At 43.4% G+C, this 23,128-nt stretch overlaps 1 protein-coding gene across 2 annotated transcripts in view; it reads right to left on the bottom strand.

The window, feature by feature from the left end:
- The window catches only part of QTRT2 (queuine tRNA-ribosyltransferase accessory subunit 2), a 431,085-nt gene that overhangs the window by 33,721 nt on the left and 374,236 nt on the right, over window positions 1–23,128 (bottom strand). Inside the window, exon 8 of one of the 2 annotated variants that reach the window (XM_069635895.1) lies at window positions 12,527–16,127. The exons of the other annotated variant lie outside the window; for it this stretch is intronic. Coding sequence (XP_069491996.1) covers window positions 16,015–16,127 — 113 coding nt within the window. The 3' untranslated portion in view covers window positions 12,527–16,014. Of the gene's footprint in view, window positions 1–12,526; window positions 16,128–23,128 lie in introns of those variants that run through there. 2 annotated transcript variants of the gene reach the window in all.

Here is a 23,128-nt window from a genome sequence, read left to right as displayed (position 1 = left end):
GTGGAGTGCTGAATGGCTGGGTGCTTGTCCAAATCCACATTCCATGTTGCAAGTGTCTGGAATGCATTGTGTGCCTGATTAGATGCCTGCCTGCCTGAATCCCCTTCTGAGTGATTGCTTACCTGAGTGTGACCCAGCAGAGTGAATGGGAAATCAACAGTATATCTGGGGGCCTCTCACTGATGGAAATCGTTCAGAATCTGAAGTTGAAAATGGAATGAAATTGAAGTCGTTCCGCAGCTGAAGTTGATACTTGCTGCTTAACCTTGAAGCCCACTGGAAGATGAAGAACTGCTGCTGCTGTCCTTCACTAATCTGAAAGCTGCTGTGTCTTCAAGGAACTGGTCCAAGAGAGGACCTGGCTAGGAGACCTCTTCCCGAGCTACGAGGGACTATCGTGCACCAGCTGATCTTTGCTAAAGCTCCCTGGTAGACAGATCTACGAAAAGCTGAGGAGAACGAAGAGCAGCACCGCAGTCGTCCACCACCGCCGACCTGAGCCGCAGTGCTCCCTTTGCCTAAGAATATTTGAATCCAAGGAATCTCTCGCCAGCACCGCCAACCTCTTAGTCCCGCCAGAGAAAGCAGAGGCTGCCTACGCGCCAAGGAGAATCCGCCGGTGGGTTTCCCGACACCCGAAGACCTCTGAAACGCTGACAAAGCTACTGAAGCCAGCCGTGGTCACGTCCCGTTCACCGACGCTAGATGCCAACGACCCGATGACCTTGCTGGGCCAAAGTTGTTCTTTGAGTCTGTGCGGCAACAAACTATCGTCGTCGAGGTGCACTGCATGCCTCAGCTTGCAGGATGTTTTCGACCGATCGTCAATGAGCACCGCAAGAACCGAAGCTGTTGCCTCCGACGACCGTGTTCACCCTTTTCTTCACCGAATTTTAATGACCCGCAGCTCCTGCCTTAAAGGGAGTGCGCTCAAGAAGGGCCTGTCGACGACTCACCGAAGAACTCTACGAAACCAGGTACTTTGGGGCAGTAGAACTTTTGTAGAAGGAGAAAAGACTCTAATAGACGATATATGGACTGGGCTTGTATTACATCTTCATTTACAGATTGCCCAGGTGGAGGGATCCTCATACAGCACTGTGTCTAGGTAATGGGGCCTGTATTCTGCCAATTGTCTAACCAACTTGTTTTCCCCCTAAGTCTATGGTTGATATCTTTTTGCTGTATTGATTCGTATGCTTTTAGAACGGAGTACAGTTGATGCATTTGAATGGAATCAGAATAATTGTGGTACCACACAGAACTGTATATATTTACCATTTTAGAATTGTCGGAGCACAAAGTGTGTTATTGTGAATGTGTATATAACGTGAACCTTATTTATATGAAGAGCTGTGTTTTCACTAACATAGTGTGCGAACATTCCTTTGTGGGTGCTTGGGGACTACACTGTACTTAGGAACCAGCCCTCATCACCTGCTGAGAGCTAGGCCTTGATTGCTCGCCCACGTTCTACCAAATAGAGAATCTTGGCTGGTGTCCTCTGTGCCTCTGCTCTGCCAAATAGGGAGCAGGAGTACAAACACCCCCTCCAGTCTTTACAGACTCTCACCCACTGGTCACCAGGTTTCACCTGCATAATGTTTGGCGTTCTGCCTCCATGAGCGACAACTTTTCAATTCTCTGTTTCTGCTTTCTCCACTGCCAAAGCCCTGCCGGTCTGCGAGATGTCCTTGTGCGTTCTCCTGAACCACAACCTCCACATCAAGCTTCTCAAGTCTTTCTTCACCTCCCTCGGTTTCGCTCTCTCTTCCTGCTTCGGTTTCTCTCTCGCTTCGATCTCTCTTGATCTCAACTTCTCTGTCTGTCTCGATCTATCCTCGATCTCGATTGTTTCCGATGTCTTCATATAGCAGCGTCCACCCCAGCATAATAACTCTGATGAATCAACTTCCGGGCCACCAGTGGGCCAGGGATGAATATTGGTTTCTAAATCATCAATCAGCCCCACACATCTAGTACACCAGAAGAGATCCGAACAGATTGCAACACAAGTAAATTATAAACCTCCCTGTCCAATTTTTGGTAACATGGATAGAACGGTAGGCTTATCTCTGCCAGGTCATTGATCATTGGTTAGTTGCAACACAGCGAAAATACAATTACCCAATGATAAAAGGGACTGTCCAGTCAAGGTTGTATAAAAATATCTACCTTGTTATTATTACAACAGACAGTTCTAGCAGACTACAAAATACAACCCACCCTGTAGAGGAACACAGAGGACAGACCGTTTCACGAAGGAAAGGGATGCACTCTGGATGCTAACAGGAGGGTAGTCGCTAACTCAATCAGTCTTAACTGTTCAAGGTTATTTGGTGTGAGGAGCAAGGGGTTGTAATTGTCACTAGGGGCCTTCGGAGAAGGACCAGGGGGACAGAACCACAATGTACCTGGTGCTTGAGATGTTCTTGATGCTCGACAGCATCGAGTCAGTTCCAGGACGCTTTGCAGCTCCTGTGACAGAGTTCAAGACGGAAGACAGCTGCAGGTATCAGGCGGCAGGCAGTTCGGCAAGCGAGGCTGGATGCATGGCTGTAGGCTGGCCTACATGGCGGCTCGGGGTCAAGAATTATTGTCTCTGTGCTGGTTGGTGGGTCTAGAATGCTGGGCATCTCGACGGCTTTGGTGACTGCAGCGTGACAACAGTCAGTGGTGCAGCTGGTTGTGGTTTGAGGACTTCACTGCCTCGAAGATCTCCTCAAAAGATGGACACTGGTTGATGCTTGTGTGGCCTAGCATCTTCGCAGGGCTTGTGGCATCCTTTGAAGGCAGACAGCCCAAAGCTGAGGAGAGTGTTTGCAGGCAACACCCTTGTCCTTTGTTCAGAGACTCTTTGGCACTTCCCACCTAGGAAGCTTGCTGGCAGAACCTAGCAGGGCACGCTGTGTGTTGGCTGGTTACCGGTGCTGGAGCTGCTGGACTGAGAGTCTGAATTCTCCCTCTGGTCCCTGGGAGATGTTTAGGGGAGGGATCTTGCTTACCTCATGGGAATCCTGGCCTTCCTTCACTGGAGGAAGATGTAAGGCAGATTGCACCTTCAGCAAAGGGTCCAAATGAGTCCTTCTTACTGCTTTCAAAGTCATCGGATGATCTGCTAAATGTGGGGCACAGCCCTCTTTTAAAGCCAAATGGGCCCCAGTGATTGGTGCAGGCTAAGCCTACCTTAAAGAACCAATCTGGGGTCCCCACCACCAATCTTCTGTTATGTGTGAGGTCAGGACCAGAGTGCTTTGCAACAGGGAAGGTAAGGGGTGACACCATATACTACTCAATCCCACCCATCTTCCTGCCTGTTGTAGATCAAAGTGTCTCTCTGGTTAACTGAGCCATCTGTGACTCTTGATCAAAGCACAGGTCTCCATTAAAGTTTGTGATGAGAGCAGACTTCTTGTCTCCCTTAAATCACATACTTTCTGAAAGGGGTCCGCTCGGCAGGGGTTGCCTATGGCAAATAATGGAACCAGGCATGCCATTCACTGTCCTTCATACAGAGGGGTGGAAACTATCTTCAAGTTGACACATTGCATATTAAAGAGGTGTTAGCCCGGCTTTGCTGTTGTCTGTTCTGCAAATAAGCCCCTTTCTCAGGCTTGCCTCAATTAACTCATCAGTATGCGCTGCCACCAGCAGTTGAGACAATAGTTATTTTAATTCGGCTGCCAAAGGCCGCAGGAAGCAGTTGCCTTCACCCTTTTTGAGATGCTTTGATGTACCCGTGGTGGTCACATTCCAGCTGAACATGGCAGGGGAGGATAGCACCTTTATGCTGTGTCCTCCTGGAGTACACAGGATAATTTGTTTTGTGCTGTGAGCAGGGAAAATGTATGCGGAATGGCCTCACACATTTTTGGAGGTTGATCTTGCATCATTTATTTTCATTTTTTTTAAATCAAAAAAGCCCAGCCGACTGCACACTCGCCGTACGGATGGTCGAATTCCTCACAATAACATCTCTTCCATTGACAACAGCTGGTCTAGCATTTTTCCCACGTGATTATAACATTCTCAAACTCTTCTTCATCTCAGTACCTATGACGTCCGGATGATACAATGTTTCCGAATAACAATATTTCGGACACAAGTCCATGTCGACAAGATTCAGGCATTATTGTCAGCCTACAGGGTTGGCGTTTAAAGGTGCCATGCCTCCCAATCGCTTCCTTATCCCCAGGAGAGGAGTCCCTCTTTATGAGATCCTTTTGTATGTTACCTTACGAGGGGGACTATTGGTTAACATCCTTACCTCCCTGGTCTCATGGAAAGGGGTTTCTTCCTTGGGCAGAAGTGACACCATCTGAAGGACCGTCACACCTCCCATGTCCAGGTACTGCTATCATAAAAGAGCAGCCTAAAATGCTAACATTCTGCTATTAGTTAAAAAAAAAAGGCCCATATACTCCCACAAATGGCTGTCTGCTCTATACCAACAACCAACCATACATTAAGGAGCCCAATGACCCTCAATGACCGAAAGAACCGGGAGGAAGGCCATCAGAACTAAGTGCATCTCCCTATCAGAGAGCTACAGTATGAGCTCACTCTCCCTTTTGCTATGGCCTCTACCAGTTTGAATGGAGCGGTTAGAGGGACCACACTCGGGCACCAGAGTGCAGCTCAGGCCCCAGCAACTTCTGCAGCAGACAAAGTCTAAACCTCTACGAAAATCTCTTACTTCAGCTACCTCACAATCCACAGAACTCTAACCAGTCTACAATTCTCCACCACTCCCCTCTTTTTCCTTACCATCGTTGTCCCACATCTACAGGCCCAATCACCTCTCACTACTTTTAAAAATCAGAATTTCTCACTTTACTTGGACCCTTCCCTCAAACCACCGCTATCTTTAAAGAACTCGCCCCTCTGTTCTTTAACCAATTGTATCAATTTCTCCTTCATTTCCAAAAACATTCCCCAAGACATTCAAAAAGCACATCAGACCTCTCCTTAAAAAACAGTCCTGGACACTTTTGTCCCTTAGAACTACTAACCCATCTCCAACCTTCCTTTTCCTGCCATGATCCAAGAATCCATCTCAAGCCCACATACACCAGCCTTACCTACAAGGTCAGAACAGCCTGACTACAACCAAGAGGACTTTCACCCTTTCCTGGCACAGAGTTTGGCTCTGGAGGATAGCTCAGGGGCAACGTGCTTGCCTTGGAAGCAAGACGACATGGAGCAACACAGGTTCGATTCCCGAGTCTGCGCTTAGAAACCTCTGGGTATTAAGCGCATTATAAATAACCTACAATATCATATCATAACATCAACTAGCAAGAGCGTACAGATGAAAAAGGAGGAGGTGCCTGTGGCGTTTGATATGCTCTCACAAAATCCTTCTATTCCACCTCTAAAACATTCAAGATAAACACATCTACTGTATCCTGGCAAGCTTTCCTTCTTATAAGATGCCAAACCTTATCCCTTCTATCACATCAATCTAGCCCCCAATTCCTACAATGTTGAGTGCCTCATCGGTACAATCCCTCCTTCCTCTTCAGCGTGTACCTAGACCCGGCTCGCTTAACTTGTCCACCGTTTTGGTTGCATAGTCTATTCATCTGCCTCTTCCTGACTGCACCGAGGTAATGGCCCACAAACGCAAAAAGTCAGCGGTCGCCATTTTGTTTTTATACTTTGGCTGTTGGTGTTCGCAGATCCGCCATGGCTCTCTCTTTCTCTCACATTGAGGGCCATCATTCACCCATTTTATGCTAAAGAACTGCCTCAAATCACCCCAATTCACCTCTCAGGAAAGGTATCAACTCATCTTAACAAGTACACACCTCATCCAGATACAGCACCATTTAATCATTAACCCAAAGTCTTGCTCAGAAGGTGCCATTTGTCTCAACGTTTGTTACAATCGACATGGTTATAATTTTTCCCCGCTATTTCACGCTTAGTCCCAGATCACTAGTGGCCTTCCATGTCTAAAATTACTTCTTTGCTGCCATCACCTGCATATTGGTTATGAGATTGTCATCAAATTGGAACTACGTAGACCACAAACAGATGGCAGTTGTATGTAAAATGACTTGTTTTTGTTTCTTGTAAGCATGTGTATGTACCACAACATGCTATGCTGTTGATTTTGCTTCTCTATATGGCCAGTTGAACTTGCAGTCTTCTAAACCAAAGCTTTTTGATTCCATCAGTCAGTTCTGGTTTATTTTCAGCCAAATACTCCACAAAAGCACACATGAAATAAAACTGAATAATACATCAAGACTCATGGATATAAAGAAAAAAGATGTAGCATCATAAACATATCACCTTTGCCCGAAAGACTGCAATTGCTGAAATCAGGGATATAGGGCCCATTCTTTCCTAGAAACCCACAATTCACTTTTGTTTGTTAGCTTATTAAGTCCAGGTCAGGGCAGACAAAAAGCAGGGAGTCAAAAAATGAAAAGATGTGACCACATCCAGAGGTTCGTCCTCAATCTTACAGTTTCTTTACACATTATTTTTGTTTGACCAACTACCATTATTTTACTTTTTACTGATGTGAAAGCATAGTCTAAATGGCCTATGAAAACAAGCACATTCCGCCAGGAGTTTATTCAAGGCATTTTTTATTTTGGCTTGAAGCACAACCTCATTGCAAATAACAGGAGAGGGGTAAAACGCCCCGTAATTAGTGGAAAATCGGATAACATGTTGTAATTTACAGTCCAAATTATGAATGTAAATCATAAAAAGATAGGAGCTAGGAGACCCCTGCCTCACCACTCCCCAACCCGCGAAGTAACCGTGAAGAAGGGGGTGCTGGTGCCCTCCTCCCAAGCAGCACGCTGGATACATTTGATTTATATAAATGACATAATGCAAAAAAGCAAGAGCTTAGGGACACACACTGGTTGGAATACACAGCCAATAGTTTTGGCCCAGAGATCAATTCAAAGACCATGCTCAAATCAGGGAAAGATACAATGGGCCTCATTACGAGGTTGGAGGTAAGGGGTTACCGGCACCGGTAAGGGTGCCGGTAACCCCTTACCCTCCTTATTCCGAGGTCCCTTCGTGGTAGCCACTAAGGGACTAGGGAGCTAATAACAGGCCCGCTATTATTATCTCCATCCCCATTCCCATTGAGCCCTATGGGGGCTCGAATAGGAACGGGCATGGTTCTCGGAATTGGGACTTACCAGGTCCTCCAAGGTTGGAATGACCCGGTAAGTCCCTATTTCGAGAACCTGGACCCGGAATGCGTTAAGGGGGTAGCCATAGTGCTAATAGCACCATGGCTACCTCCTACCTCGTAATGAGGCCCAATGTCTCCTTCCTAACCATCACACTTAGCCAAGAGTAAACCATTACACTTAGCCAGGAGTAAACCATCACACTTAGCCAGGAGTAAATGGTTCTATTTGATAATGTCGCCAGGAATAATGCAGCGGATGAAAATGGCGCTGTTTTAAATCCACTTTTGATCGCATTTAAATGCCGGGGGAGACACTCATAAATGTGATCAAAAGTGCATTTAAAACGGCGCCGTTTTCAGCCGCACAATTACCAGACACTGTTACGAGGTAATTTTCTCTTTCTGAAAGCCTTACTGGCAGCCTGACTCAATCACAGTTGATTCTGTAATATTTTTACCAAACATATAGCATGAGAATCGATTAACAAGATTGAGCGATAACTATACAGGAACAATTGTGGCTGTCTTCCAGGAGTCAGGCACTAACCCATCAGAGAACACAATTATAATTGGTTATTTATAACACACTTAATACCCTGAGGTTTCTAAGCATTGACCCGGTTAAAGAACAAGTGTTGCTCCACGTCGTCTTGCTTCCAAGGCAAGCGGTGTTGCCCTTGAACTATCCTCCCGAGGCCGCATAACATTATGATAATTGGTGGTGAAAAGTTCAAGCATTCAGTTTCATTGCTCCCAGTCTCTGGATATTCCAGTGACTTATCGCACGGAAAGTATTTCAAACATTCCAATTATATCCCCTTTTTGTGCATAGCATTAGCAGTTTATATTCTCGCCTGGCTATCCTAATGGCTATTAAGTCTGTATCTCCCCCGCTGTAGTAGAGACGGCTTGGCTTTCCTACATGGGCCGTCCAACCAACCTTTTGTCTTCCGATTCCTTATGCTGCCATCTTAGACCACCGGATTCAAACACAAGTCGCTCACCAGCCTCAATGGGATTTCATATGTCTTCATAATATGACCACTCGCTGTCCTTATGCTGCCATCTTAGACCACCGGATTCAAACACAAGTCCCTCTCACCAGCCTGAATGGGATTTCATCTGTCTTCATAATATGACCACTAGCGGACCAACCATCTAGAATAGTGTCAATTTCAGACACTGTTCCCCCTGTGATCATTTCTAAGGCTTGAACTGACAGATCTGGGTTCCAGTGGAAATTCTGTCTGTTGCCTGTGATCACCAACGGATTAGGTCTCAAACTAGAGCCAACCGCCCAAATGCTCTGCATGTTTTCAACAAAATGTAGCCGAGCTAGCAGAGGAACGCGATCCCTTTGTACTCTATGTATCATCTGAACATCTGCAAACCCTGCCAGTCCTACACATGAATACACATGTAACCTATAAGGGATTCCACCCTCGATGAAGAGTCAGTTTCGGAAGCTGGTTGGTATCTAATTAAATTGTTTCGTAATAACGAGTCCCTTATAGCTTGGCCCGCCCTATCGCTGTGTATGTAGGCAATAGTCATTGCCACAGTCCCCAGCTATTTTCTTCTATCATGAACTCTTTCACCAGCAGAACTTGGGTCCTCAATTTCACATGAAAATCATCCATGACAACGCTACAAGGAGGTGTACTAACGACCCAATCCACAGTAACTTCCAAGTTACCCCAGAAAAGCTTTAAATAATTATTACTTGCATCACAACTCCACCTTTCGGGCATTTTAATTAATCATACAAGTGGTGCTCCTAGCTTTTTAAACACAATGTTTGGAGAATCGATATCAATGCCAGACCATTCTCATGGTAATCCCAGAGACCGCGTTGGACGAACAATCAATGTCATTTTTATTTAGTTCTTATATTTATTCTTGTTTTACTCTACATCTCTGCAACACAATATTTGCAACGGGTCACCCCTGTATAAGGGGGGTTCTACTAAAAAATAGGGATATGTATAATCTCACAATGAGTAGACAACCCCACACTTGTATTTAAATAAACAAGTAAATCTTGCAGAGGCCAACTTAAGACAATCCAGGATGCAACAAAACTGACTCAAAAAGAAAAACATTGCATACTATACAAAAACTTGTTTAAAAGCTTTCATCAAACATAATAAGTCTGTCCTGTACATACTGTGCCTAAGGGTTAGTGCATGCATGTGTCAAACAACAAATCCCAAAATTAAATTGAAGGAGAAAAAACAATAGAGAGCCAAAATAGTGTCCATATCAATGTACAGATAAAACACTGTTGAGACATATGTTATGTCAATTCTTTTCCAACTAGTGTCTCTGTATGGCTTGACCACAGGGGCATTTCACCTGCTCCTGTGGAATCACTACTTTTCTCAGACGTTAATATCCTTTATATGGGATGTAATCATTTTGAGGTTCTCGACACACTGTTTCGGCCTTTTTTAAAATGGGATACACACATCCCATGTGGCCCCTAATGCAGGTGTAAACAACGCCCTTCATCAGGACTGCATAACTTTTTCCATGAGTACTGGATCCTATAACCCCTGGTTAGACTGAGTATTTACTATCCACAATAAATGATTAAAAGGGAATGTGTGTCACGTACTATTCTGATTGGTGTAGCAAATAAGAAACATAATTGACAAAATGCACTGACCTTCATGCAGTACACGGTTTTGAGCTTTAGTCTCGGGACTGTGCCGTATTCACAATGAGTCACTTAATTTGTAATCCTTTTGTTCCTGTAGTGGGGTAACTAGGTCTTCCTCATCTTATGTCGAGTGTCAATCCTAACAATCAGTGTAGTTCATGGGGCATATGAAGAACTCAGTATATATAGTCATTTGGTATATACTAAAGGAGATCTAACTAATCAATGTTGTTCTGCTGATCCTACCTTTCTTGCAGTCTTGTCCTGCAGAGAACTGTTGTGCCGGTAGAAATACGTTCCGTGCGCTGAGATGGATTGTTGGGGAGTTTTACTGAAGTCCACCTCTGGTAGGACTGTAGAAGACCCACTCTGGGATGCACATGGCTCTAACTCCTAGGTTTGGCATGAACTAAACAAAAGGTTTGGTAGCTATGGTCGAGCAGCCATGCTTAGTCTAGGAGGGAGAAGGACTGTAGGTAAGTACAAAGACCTGAGGGCACACCTATAGTCAAGAATACACTTACGGACTGTAGTTTTATAAAAATATGGTTATTATAAACACTAAAGCAAATAAAAAATTCTAAGAGTTCAGGTATGTAAACATATTCAAAAATATCCAATAAAACATTTGAGCATTACTCAGTTCACTGGTAGACCTTAGATGATTTACAGGTAAGTAGTAAGAATAGTATTCCAAGTAATAAATCAGTTCTTCAACCAGCAGACAATATTATGCAACAAAGATGACAGTAAATACTGTTTAGGCAGCCTACACTTTATAAAGTCCAACCCTAACTGGGGATCAAAGGTGGCACTGTGGAGCCAGGACCAATGGACAGCAAAACAAGGAAGTCCAACGTCAATTTAGCAGGATTCTTCAAGGTTACAGGTAGATAAAATGTTTAGTTAAAATACTTTGGCGGATTTCAGCCCAATGGACTGATGTCCTTAGGCCTGGGAGAATACAGTTGGTTTGTCCACCCCAATGTGTCTTAGGAAGCTCTCGGGAGTCCAATCCAACACAGCAAGTACCAGATAAGGGGCAAGACAGTACATTTTCTGATGAAGAACAATGATGTGACTGGTGGGTCCCCAAGGTGAAGCGACAGCATCCCCCATTTGGATTCTTTGCCTGGAGACTGAAGAAAGAACTTTTGGCGGGTGCAGAGTGTCCGCTTCTTCAGATGGGACTGCCAGCAGACTATCTTCACAATACTCATTTGTCGGGACACAACACAGGCTTCGGGTCAGTGATGGTTGTCACACGGCAGACTTTGCTTCGTTTCTCGGTCCCTGAATTGGAAGGGGAGACGTCTCAGAGTGCGAAAGAGTTACTGCAGGCCCATAAGGATGCCCACAAGAGGTGTCAGTCTAAACCACGCTTCAAGAGACAATGAAGAGCAAATTGGTCCAGGTCCCAGGGTATTGGGAGATTGCAGCCCAGGATGGTCACAGCTCTTCGAGGGAGAGCTAAAAAAGCAGGTTGTCTCGAGACTGGTTAAGCACACCAGTCTAAGGGTGGAAGTCATCCAGCCTGGATCTTCCCACAGTAGAAGTGGAGGTTGGAGCAGCAGCGGTTAATCAGCAGTCACTGGAAGTGGCTGCAGACATCATCCTTCCTCAGGTTCTTCATTCCATGGGTCGACTCTCTGTTGATGCTACAGGACCCTCGACTTTATGCAGGAAAATCGTCTGGAACATCCAATAACCATTCAAGCCTAACATGCAAATCTGGGGGCTGGCTTGTCCACAAGGACAGTGAAGCTCCCAGTTTGAACTGGATTCAAGCAGCCACACTGCAGGAAAAAGACCAGGGGAGTTTTGGTCACCTTCCCCACTTCCTAACCTTTCTGGCACTCAAAGACGCATGCTGGGCTTTTGGACGGAAGTCCACCAAAGACAAAAGAACTATCAAGACCACCCCCACCTAGTTAGGTAGAAGGTGGCTCAAGAAAGGCCAAGTCCTCAAGAGTTGGCGAAAAAAGAAAACTGGCACCATTTTAGGTCAATGGTGACCCATGTGCCCCTTACCGCAGCTGCGACAGCAGCCCGGGTGCACATTTCACAAAAATCGGTAGAAGGCATCCACTGCCACCAGCAGAGGAACTTGTCAATGTAGCTAGAAAGTTACAGAAGTGGAAAAGGGATACCGTGTATCCGCCCTCAGCACTCCACATAAAGTGGAGTGTGCGTATTCCACAAAATAAAAGTCAGTTAAGGCAAAGGTGTCCTCTGTCTTTGATCAAGTGTGTTATCATAAGGAAAATACAAGAGCAGCTTAATGAGATCCCAACAACAACACTGCACAGAAAGTGCAGTGCGCTGCAATAATACATTGCATATGCCATAAACATTGGAAGAAAGCATGACTCCAAAAATATACATAAAAAAGGGGAAAAAAGGGTTCCCAAAGGTAGAGTAAAAGACTGAATGAGTGGCGAGTGTGGAAAAAAGGCCCCTACTAACTGATAGAAATCCAAGGGTGCAGCACACAGTGCTGAGGGACTCACAAGTGGGGAGAATTATACACAAAAATGAAATTCGACCTAACACGGATCAACGGAGCGACATAAGATGTATTGTGTTTGGAGAAAGCGGGCAAATGTGGTTTGCTCCAAAAAGCCTAAAAATAGACAGAAGCTGATAACCATGAATAAAACCTATTTGTTTGTTTGTTTGTTTATTTTATTTATATCGCGCACCTGACCCGGAGGTAATTGGGCGTTAGAGGATAGTAATGGTTACAGGCATATTATAGACAGATACATGAATACAGTTTAAACATTCAGGGAAAAATTACAGTGGTACATATAGGTACATATATACATAATAAACATTATACACATTATACATAGGTCATAGCAGTAGTATAGGATGGATGATACATACTAGCTGTGCAGACCACCTAGCGGTCAGTGGTGTCAAGAGCTGTTATTTTATGTTTTGTTGAGTATCCATGTGATGACATGGCTTCTGAATTTGGTGAAGGTTTGAATAGTCTGAATATTCTGAGGGAGAGTGTTCCAAAGCTGGGCGGCTAATACCGGGAAGCTAGAGCCTCCGGCTCTTTTTAGATTATATCTAGGCACCGCCAGACATGGTATGTTGGATGATCTAGTGATTCTGTTGGAAACCTTCCATGTGAACTTATCTGTGAGATAAGGGGGGCTTGGTGGTTAAGCCCCCTGTGAGTGAGGCAGATCGTTTTTAGGTCAATTTTGTCATGTATAGAGAGCCATCTGTAGTGCTTTCTAGTTTGATATGTGCTCTCTTTCGGGAATAGTTAACGCTGCTCTGAGCGTGTTGTTTTGCATGATATGGAGTTTAAGATGGTTTTGTTAGCTCCTAGGTAAAGGCTGTTGTAATAATCCAATTTAGATTGTATGAGCGCTCTCGCTAGAGTAAGGCAGCTGGTGAGGGATAGTAAAGGTCTACAGGCTCTGATCAACTTGCATGTGTAGGCTGTGGCCGATGAGGTCATGTTAATCTGCTTAATTAGGTTAGACTGGGTATCGAGGTAGAAACCTAAAGTTTTTACATGTTTGGCAATGGGTATACTGTTCCCATCGATGAGGATATTTGTGTAGTGAGGACTTAGTTTGAGAAGGTTATTAGATGATCCGACTAGGAGTAGTTCCGTCTTATCATCATTCAGGCAGAGGCCATGTGTGGCCATCCATGCCTGAATGATGATGTAGACTTCGTTGATCCACTCGACGTCTATATCATAGGTTCCTGAAAGGGGTAGGAGTATCTGGGTGTCATCCGCATAATTTGTGTAGATGACACCCAGACGGTCCAGTTTGTCAAATAGTGGCTTTGTAAAAATGTTGTACAAAGTGGGCGAGACACAGGATCCTTGAGGGACTCCGCAGGGGATGGGGATGGGGTCAGCAGCTGCTGAAGGTGAGAACACGCGCATAGTTCTGTTAGCGAGGAAAGATTGGATCCAGGCAACTGCAGAACTGGAGAAATGGGCCGCTGAGGATAGGTGGCTACATAGTATGGAATGATCCACCAGATCAAAAGCCGCAGAGAGGCCGAGTGGAAGTAGGATGGCCATCTTTCCTTTGTCTTTTAATTCATCGATCTGGCTTTTGAGGTTGACAAGTGCGGTTTCTGTTCCATGCTGGGGTCTGAAGCCAGATTGACGGGTACCAAGTAATTTGTGTGCTTCAAGACAATCTTGTATTTGCAAGTAGGCTATTCTGTCCAAAATTTTTAATAGAAAGGGGACTGTCGTGACTGGTCTGTAGTTAGTGGGTATAGCCGGGTCAAGGGTCTGTTTTTTTAATAGTGGTAGAACCCAAGCCTGTTTGAGGTTGCTAGGGACGGAGTTATTAGAGAAGGAGGAGTTTACAAGTTTAGTAATGAATGGGGCAAGGTCTCTCGCTGCATCTTTCATAATCTGTGCTGGGCAGCTATCGCCCTTACAATTAGATGGTTTAAGAGATGCAATGCTTTTTCAGGAATGGTGACTTTTTTGAATGTGAAACCTGAGTTAATGTTAGGGGTAGGTGCTGGTGTAATCACTGTTAGTTGGGATCCTTTGTCAGCTATTTTGGTCTGCAGTCCTTTAATTTTATTGGAGAGGGCATTTTGAATGCTGGTGCACCAGGCTTTATCCTTAGTGCATGTATCTGACGGTGGGTTGGGGTTCTCAAGTTCTCTTAGAATGTTAAATAATTCTTTAGTACTGTCGTTATAGGTTTCTTTTTTAGCCTGGATTATCTTATTTTTGTAGGTGGTAGTGGTAATGGTAAGGCTCGTTTTGTTTTCGAGTGTAGAGGATGATTTCCAGCGTGCTTCCCATTTTCTTTTTTCAGTACGGAGTGTTTTTAGTTCTGGAGTGAACCACGAGTTAAGATGGGCTTTGGGTTTGCTTTTTCGTAGTTTTAGTGTGGCAATAGCATCAATGGCTTTAGTCATAGTCTCATTGTAGATGTTAATGATTTATGATTCAGAACAAAATCGACCTGTGCTTAAACATGGGGTCACGTTGCATATAAACAATGCACCAAAATCGGGCGCCCTATTGGAACGGGTGGCTCGTACAACCAGAAAACTAAATTTGAAGGGCATTAAAAAATCAAATGGAAACTAGGGGTGCCTGGTCTAAACATATAGGGAGTCCCATATTTGAATACGCTGTACTTTTAATCTGACCAAATCAGTGATAGGGATGGCAAGAAAAGAGTGTAGTGCAGAGGATTGGCGTCACCAAAAATAACCCTATGTAATGAATACATTTGACTCACCACTCATATGTAACCCATTGTTCACAATATGAAGGCATTGGATCAATTTTTGCTCCTTTTTCTAAGCATTTTGTCCATCGCCGCCACGCAATGTACTTTCACCACTTGTAATACAAACCACATATGTCACTCGGGCCATGGTTCAATTTTACACAACGTTCAACCAGAGGTTTATCTGGCACCGTATTCTTTACACATAGCCAGTGCTTGCAAATTCTCGGTCTAATCACTCTTGCCGTTTTCCCAATATATACCTTTTTTCCAAGGAGAGCAGGGGACACCTCTGCAACCCCCGCTACCCTTGACCCCATATATATGGTCACCATATATATAGTCACTACAGCCGTTTCCCGTTGACCATATATATGGGGATATTACCGGATACCGTTGTATGGGCATTTTATCCAGTATAGGACCCAACTACTCTTACAGATGGAAAAATCTCTACATTCCCATCTGAGGTCATAAAGGTCTGTTTGTTTCAGATTCTGTGTTCGGGCACACACCGAACAATTACCATATATAAAGTGACCTGTAATTGGTTTTTGTCCCCATTGGTATATTTTTGTTCAGTCTTTCTTTTTATTGATCTCATGGGTGTGTATACAAGGGTTTGTCTGAGATTTCTGGGTAGTTTAAAAGACAAACCAGGGATTTGTTGTTTTGGAATACGGTGTTTGGAGAATGTGCGCATTTTTTGTTACAACTTTGCATAGTTTAATTGCTTATGGGACTGTATGTTGTCACACAAGTGAGTTTGTCCTCTGGTTTCCGTTCTTTCTTGTTAAAGCAAAAATCCCCATTAGCGTACTTTGCTCTTTTCTTTGCGCCCTTGATAATAGATGGGTAACCTCTCGTTTAAAGTCTCTTATATAGGTCTTCTGAATGCATCATAAAATCTCTATTAGATGCACAGTTCCTCTTTATTTCCCAAAATGTTCCATATGGAAGATTCTCCACGAGTGCTTGTGGGTGGAAACTGGAGAAGTGCAGCAATGTATTTTTGTCAGTAAGTCTTCTGTTATTTCGGATGAGGCTAAGGGCGACAAAAGGGAGCAATAAATAAAACGCTGACTGCCATAGTGACAAATTGACATTTCTGCATTTTGCCAGTCATGAAATGTGTCTATACCTTGTTTCATTCCATGCCAAATCATTACCATGCCATTGATAAATCTATACCTCCATGTTATATGATGCTTGAATGTATTTGTGTCTCTTTATAGATATAGCTGACCTCAAAGTTATTGCCATACGCATTTGCAATGTCCGGGGCACAGGTGGCCCCCATGCTTGTCCCTTAACCTGTTTAAACAACTGATTTTCACTTTCAGTGAGTGCTTAACGTGCGCAGTTTAAGATAAAATCTGTGGGCTCCCTCCGGTCAGATATTGCCTGATGGTTCAAATATTTTTCAATGACATCTAAACTAGGCAGTTGAGGGATGCTTGTGTAGAGAGCTTCTACACCAACGTCACTAACAACTAATTTGGTGAAATAGTGTTTTTGAGGATATGGATATCAGTGTTATCTTTAAGATAAGATTCCATCTTTAGCACAAATGGTTTTAGGAAGAGGTCAACGTATGGAGAGAGTGGTCCAAGGAAGGACCCTATAGCAGACAATATCAGACAGTAGTAGCCACGCATTCAGGCTCTTTATATTGCTCTTTGACCCTTGTTGTCCTCTATATATATTTATTGAATTTGATCTGTATCTTCAGCAGATGTACTTGATAAGTGATTGCTGGTGTTGAGGTCCAAACTACCTTGCTACTGGTCACATGTTGCTCTTACATAATGCATGTGTTAATATAATTCTAAAGATCCAATGAGTTATGAGATGGCAACTTATGACATATTAAGCACATGGGGATGTCAGTTTAAGTTTATCTCAGATCAATACAAGATCAATCCCTGAAACAAACAAAAATTCACATATCCATATACAAAAGCCTGGGCTTTTCATGCACAGATTCTTAAAATCTGTAACATCACTCCACAGTGAAGTATAAATGTAAAAGACAATCACTTACATAAATAGAAACAGTAGAAAATGAAAAAAAACATTGCATGCAACATCCCCTAAAGTACTCCATCCACAAAAGAAATACTGGATGGCAATAGGAATTCCAGAACATGCTATGGTTCAAACCACAAGGAACCAAACAAGAAATGCATACCTGCCTAGCTAGACAGATGGTAACCTCAAGCACTTTTCTCTAAACCTTAATGCAGTTTACATCCAACACTAGTCTATAACAATACTCCTGATCTTTCAATGTTAGCAGAAATTAATGACCTTATAAATCTGACATTTCCCATCCATCAATATTGGGGATATGCAGTGTTTTCTGGGCTTGTAATGATACCAAATGCAGAACATCTTTGATGTTGTGGGGGTTAGTCTTAGCAGTGCACGGTGGTGGCTCAAGTTATGGTTGCTTAGCTTTCCATAACTGGTGAATTTCTGAGGCTTTTCGGTTTTACTTGTAACCATAACGTCCCTTTAACACGTTTTTTTCAGTGAATATAATGTATATATGGGATACATTACTCACTGTAATCGTATTTCTGATGCTTGTATCTGCTTAGATTCACATGCTATGCATAGACCGACATCTAGTGGAAGCTGCAGAGTAGTACAGTTGTTTTCGTAACTCGGAAAGGGACGTCAACAGGGTGTGTCAGTAATACTATCCCTAGTGTGATGTCCACTGTACCCATAGTCCTTCACGTGTCGAGGTCCCTCAGATTGTTTGATTCTGACATGAGGTAGCATGAAGTGTAGCGCGAGTACGGGTGTATTAAAGCAGTAGTGCTGAGTGAAAGTGTGTACTGAGCTCCATGTAGCTGCTTTGCAAATGGTGTCCAGCGGGACATCGCAATAAAGGCCAAAGTAGCTCCTGTACCCCTTGTGGAGGGAGCTCTTGGTGTCAAAGTCAGTGTCTTGCTAGATGATGAGTAACAGAGCTGTATGCATCCGACTATCCCTCTGGAGATGACATTCTTGGAAATGCGGTCTCCTTCTCTGCCTGGTGCTACGGAGACAAATAGTTGGTCTGTTTTCCTGAGCAGTTTGGTCTTGTTTACATAGTAAAGGACGCTCTCCTTACATCTAGTGCATGGAGTTGTCTCTCAGCGGAGCTGGATGGCTCTGAAAGAAGGCCGGTAGCTCAATGGATTGGTTCACGCAAAATCTGGAAATGAATTTAGGTGAAAACCTAGGGTGAGTTTGTGAAACCAATTTGTCCTTGTGGATGACAAAGAATGGGTACTGCACTGACAATGCTTTAAGTTCACTTACTCGAGATATATATATATATACTTATATACACACACACATACATTTATTTGCAGATTGCAGATGTCCAGTCAATCGCAAAAAGAAAATTAGGTGTCTTATTTCATGCAGTTGTCGCTGTCATTGTTTAAAAGACACCCTTGGGACTTTAAGCATTTAGAAGTGGCATCGTTATCTGTAAAGTAAGGACATGAGTTATAAATACTGAGGAGGCAGTGGTTGTGGCTTGCCACTACTCATGCCCCAAAAAATTAAAGATTCTAAGACGTGCCATTGAAACAAGTTAGCAGTTTCGATTATTTAGGGGTCTGCTTCCAAACTTAGCTAGCTGACTAGATCAATTTAATACAAGTGAACACATTCTGATTAGGGGAACTGCCTGCCTTTGCCAACTTTTAAGTTTATAAATCACAAGCAGTTTCCACCGCAGTATACAGCAGTAAAGTATGGGGGTATCATTCAGCCCACAACTTATCAAAATCTGAAAGCAAATTGATTAAGAAAATCCTCGGTCCCGTGCAAATATCCCCTTCCATCTTTGTTTCTGGAAACTGGAAGCACTCCATAAATTATGCAGTTGCTTTAATTTAGTGTTATAACAGGATCTGAAGTCAATGAACAAAATTATTGAGTTCGTACAAAGAAGCAATGTGACATGCCATGCACTCGCAAAATGGGAAGTGATACAAATTTATGAGAAATGTTTTAGAATCTATAGGCTAGAGTGACTTGCTGCAGTAATCAAAGGCTGCTACAAAGGAAGAAGTGGGAGCTATACAGGATACATTGAAAATTCACAATCACTTACTATATTTGAAAGATGTCTAGCTTTCTTTCGAATCAGAACAATATCTGAATGACAACTTTCCACCCAGGAGAAGGATCCTATGCCTAAAATTCAGATTGAATATTTTCCTTGTGCCCGAGTACACAAGCAGGTGGGGAAAATATGATCACTCTAGATACTGTCTTTTCTTGTCCAGCTAAAGCTGAAACTGAGATCTGATATTTAATATTATGCCCTTGGTACACAAGATTAGATGGAAATAGCAATCATCAATGTTTTAAAATATAATACAACGTTCTGCAATCGACTCCTTTGTAATATGCAGGTCAACATTACATCCAGACGTCATTTGAGAGTATCCGGTCATATGATTTATACTTGGGACTGGAGAAGGAAAAATGTGAGAAATATGAACTGCATCGTTTTAATTTGCGCCATATGGAATAGTTTTTCTGTCTCATATCTTATATTACATGCTATAGATGGCTGCATTATTTATCATGTATATTTGTTCTATTTTTGCTTTTTTCGGGTACTTACCTGGGTCCAACTTAACACCGTTTGTTTACTCACAACCTGTGCTAGTCCGGGTCCAGTATAACCAACAAAGATTTCATCATCTTGCCTGGCATTTGCCAACCTGGCAATATAAAGACCTGAAGCCCTTTTTAAGTCAAGTCTATGCAGCCTTTCTTCCTCCTTGGAAGGATGAGGAGGTGGGTAAAATATTGGCAAGGTCATTGTTTATATCAGATGGAATTCGGACACCACCTTGGGAAGGAAGGAGGAATGAACCCTGAAAACTACCTTCTCCTTGGAGAATATAGTAAGTGATGGTTTGCAGGACAAAGCTTGCAGCTCACTCACTCAGCGAGCAGAAGTGGTGGCTGCTAGAAACATTTTTTTTTTTAAGGTTAATAACCTTAGTGGGCGGGAATGGAGACGTTCAGTTGGAGCTCCCATCAAAAACGTCAGTACCAAGTTCAGATCCAAAGACGGGACTATGAAAGGGATCGGAGGGAAAATATATGTCAATGTCTTGAGGAACTGAATGACAATGGGTATCTTAAAATAGGAGCATTGCTCTGGCATATGTTTAATGGTGGATAACACCACCAGGCAGCGCATGGCAGTAGCAAGTGAAAGGGTCACATCTTTAGTCCTTCACCAGCGGCAAAACATGTTCCAAAGGCAGCAGTATAGTGAGGAAGGATAGCTCTTTGTCTTGGAAGCAAGAGAACACAGCTCATCACAGGTTCCAATCCCGATCCCGCGCTTAGAAACAACTCACTTGTATTAAGCGCGTTATAAAAGAACAATTATAATTATAGTGCTTTTTTGCTGGTCTTTTGGCCGAAAGCAACACAGCCAACATGTATCTTAATTTCTAAGAAATCAGGTGTGAAGGTTCAGAGTTCTGATTTCTGGGTGAAGAAGACGGCCTCCTTCTTGTGAGAGTAGGTCCACTCTCTGGGAAGACCGAACGGAGGGCAGACGAACATGGATAGAAGGTCCGGGTACCCCGTCCTCTTAGCCCGATTCAGAGCAATCAGGATAATGGATTTCCTGAACTTCCTCATCCTCCTGATGACATGAGGAATAACGGGGCTGGTGGGAACGCGAACCGGAGTGGAAATTCCCAATCCACTACGAACATGCCCCCAGAGCTCCTCTCTGAGGAAATTACCTGGAGCGGAACAGGTCACATTAGCTGTTAATACTGGACATGAACAGATCCACTCAAAGGGTTCCCTAAAAGCCGAAGATCTCTAGAAGGACTTCCTGAGCTAACTCCCACTGCTAGTAGACTGTGCTCTACCTGCTCAGAGCATCCGCCGCTGTGTTCTCTTCTGAACGGCTGCTGGAGATTCCTTCTTCCAGTACCCAGAACCAGAGCTGCATTGCCTCCCTGTGCACTAGTAGTGGCCCTACACCACCTCTTTTGTTGGGGTTATGCATAGCCACTGTGTTGTCTATCTGTCGTTATCAGGATATTCTTTGCCCAATTTGGATGGCAAAAAGGCCATCAGTGCCAGTTTGATTGCCCTAATCTCTAAAAGGTTTATATGTGAAGTCTTGATTCTGATGGGGACCCAAAGTCTGCTGTGTAAGTGATTTCAACCCGGCACTCCAAATAAGTCAATGCCTAGCGTGTGATGCACAGCTGGAACCCTTAATTTTTTATTTATGTCTATAAGTTCTTTTATTTCTGAATGATGTACCCTTATATCACACCCCTCTCTTTGAATCCCCCCGGTCACACTGAACCAGGAAGCAGGCTGTTTTGCAAAGTTAAAAATGTTTATTTTATGGATTTGCACAATATATATCACACTACTTTAACGGTTCTACAATGATCACCAATGGGGTGATGTCACAATAAATCTCTTTAATCACACGGAGTAATGATAGGAAAAATAATGCAGCATAGAATAATACTTTGTGTGGGTTCAATCAAAATGCAATGTGATTACTCTTTCCCCCTGCACACTACTCAATCCCCCCAATATGCAGTATAAAGAGATGGAAGGAGAGAAAACAGGTTTCAGGAAGACAGAATTCAACAACACAGTATCAATCCCAATTTCCCTCAGCAAACTCAGCGAAAAACAGGAATGATTGCAACTTGTCAAAATGGTTTTGAATGTGGCTTTGAATGGATGGGAAAAACACTGAAAATGGATTTAATTCACAAAAATGGTTTTAATACTAGTGGGCGCCGCTTCGTATGGTTTCAGATAAACACTAGCAATGATTATTAAGTAACTAGCAGGTTGAAAACTTAATTCTGAGGTTGGATGCAATGAACAGCTATTTCACACGTGAGAGATTTGAGCCAAACGAAAAATTTGCGGCAAACTTTTCCGCGTGCAGTAAGCACGATTGCGGAATAACTTGGGGTGTGGTTTTGGGTTTGGTCGAAAGCTGAGGATGTACGCTTCAATTTGACACTTAAATTCTGTTTCTAGCATACACAGTGAAGAAGTTATGAAGGTTTTTGTGAAGGTCGTTTTTTTCAGAAAGAGTCAAATAACAAAATAAGGATGTGTTTTTTTAAAATTAACAAACAAGATTTCTTTACACTAGGGAGACTATGAAGATGCCAACTACACGACAGTGCAGCCACCAGCCCAGGATATCACTGGTTGGTTTAGCCGAGACGCTTGCCTTTCTTCAGACAATATATTAGCGCAGAGATGATTTTAACACTACTATTCCAAAGGACTATAGGGATGAGAGAAAGAGTTTAGGTAAGACAAAAGATTTTCTACAAAGCAGTTCTGGAAATAATAGAAGATGGGTTTGGAAAGGATGCCTTATGGATAATGCATATGCTAGAGGCAATCCTATGCTATGGATACTCACTACCACTGTTTGGAATGGACCCGTCGGGCATCTGGTCACGGAGACTTTCTGGACAGGAATTCAGCTAGCACACCGGACTGGACTCAAGGCGCTATGGTTCTGCACTCAGCACGGGACTCTGGACACTGCACGGTGGGATTGGACTGGATCTCACGGGTTGGTTCTGCATCGCAGCTATCTGGTCACAGCTCTGCTCTACTGGGTTGGATCTCTGGATTCTGGCAAGAATTCTTAGCAAGAAAGCAGCAACAGCACAGCCAGGCTGTTCTTTTTGGTTCCCCTTGGAGGTCTGGGTGAAATCTGGTTTCAGGATTTATTAAAGGCAAAGCTGAGAATGGTTCAGCTTTGGAAATGGGCCTTTCTGCTTTCAAAATTCTGGAGTCTGGAGTCTTGGATTTCTTTTGCAAAGTGCTCCGTCAGCAATCGGTTGGTGGGTGAATGCGTGCGTTTCTCCAGGTCCTAAACTGTCTCTATTTATGGATTTCCTAAAGGGGTGGGTATGCTGAATTACACTAGGTACACCACCTCTAGGTATTCTATTGGTTAGGGCATTTCCTCTCCCCTGATTTGAGAAGAAAACA

This window comes from Ambystoma mexicanum, chromosome 7p (genome assembly GCF_040938575.1).
Source record: "Ambystoma mexicanum isolate Mex_15411 chromosome 7p, UKY_AmexF1_1, whole genome shotgun sequence".
NCBI classification, from domain to species: Eukaryota; Metazoa; Chordata; class Amphibia; order Caudata; family Ambystomatidae; genus Ambystoma; species Ambystoma mexicanum.
This window is presented reverse-complemented; position numbering and strand designations above follow the sequence as displayed.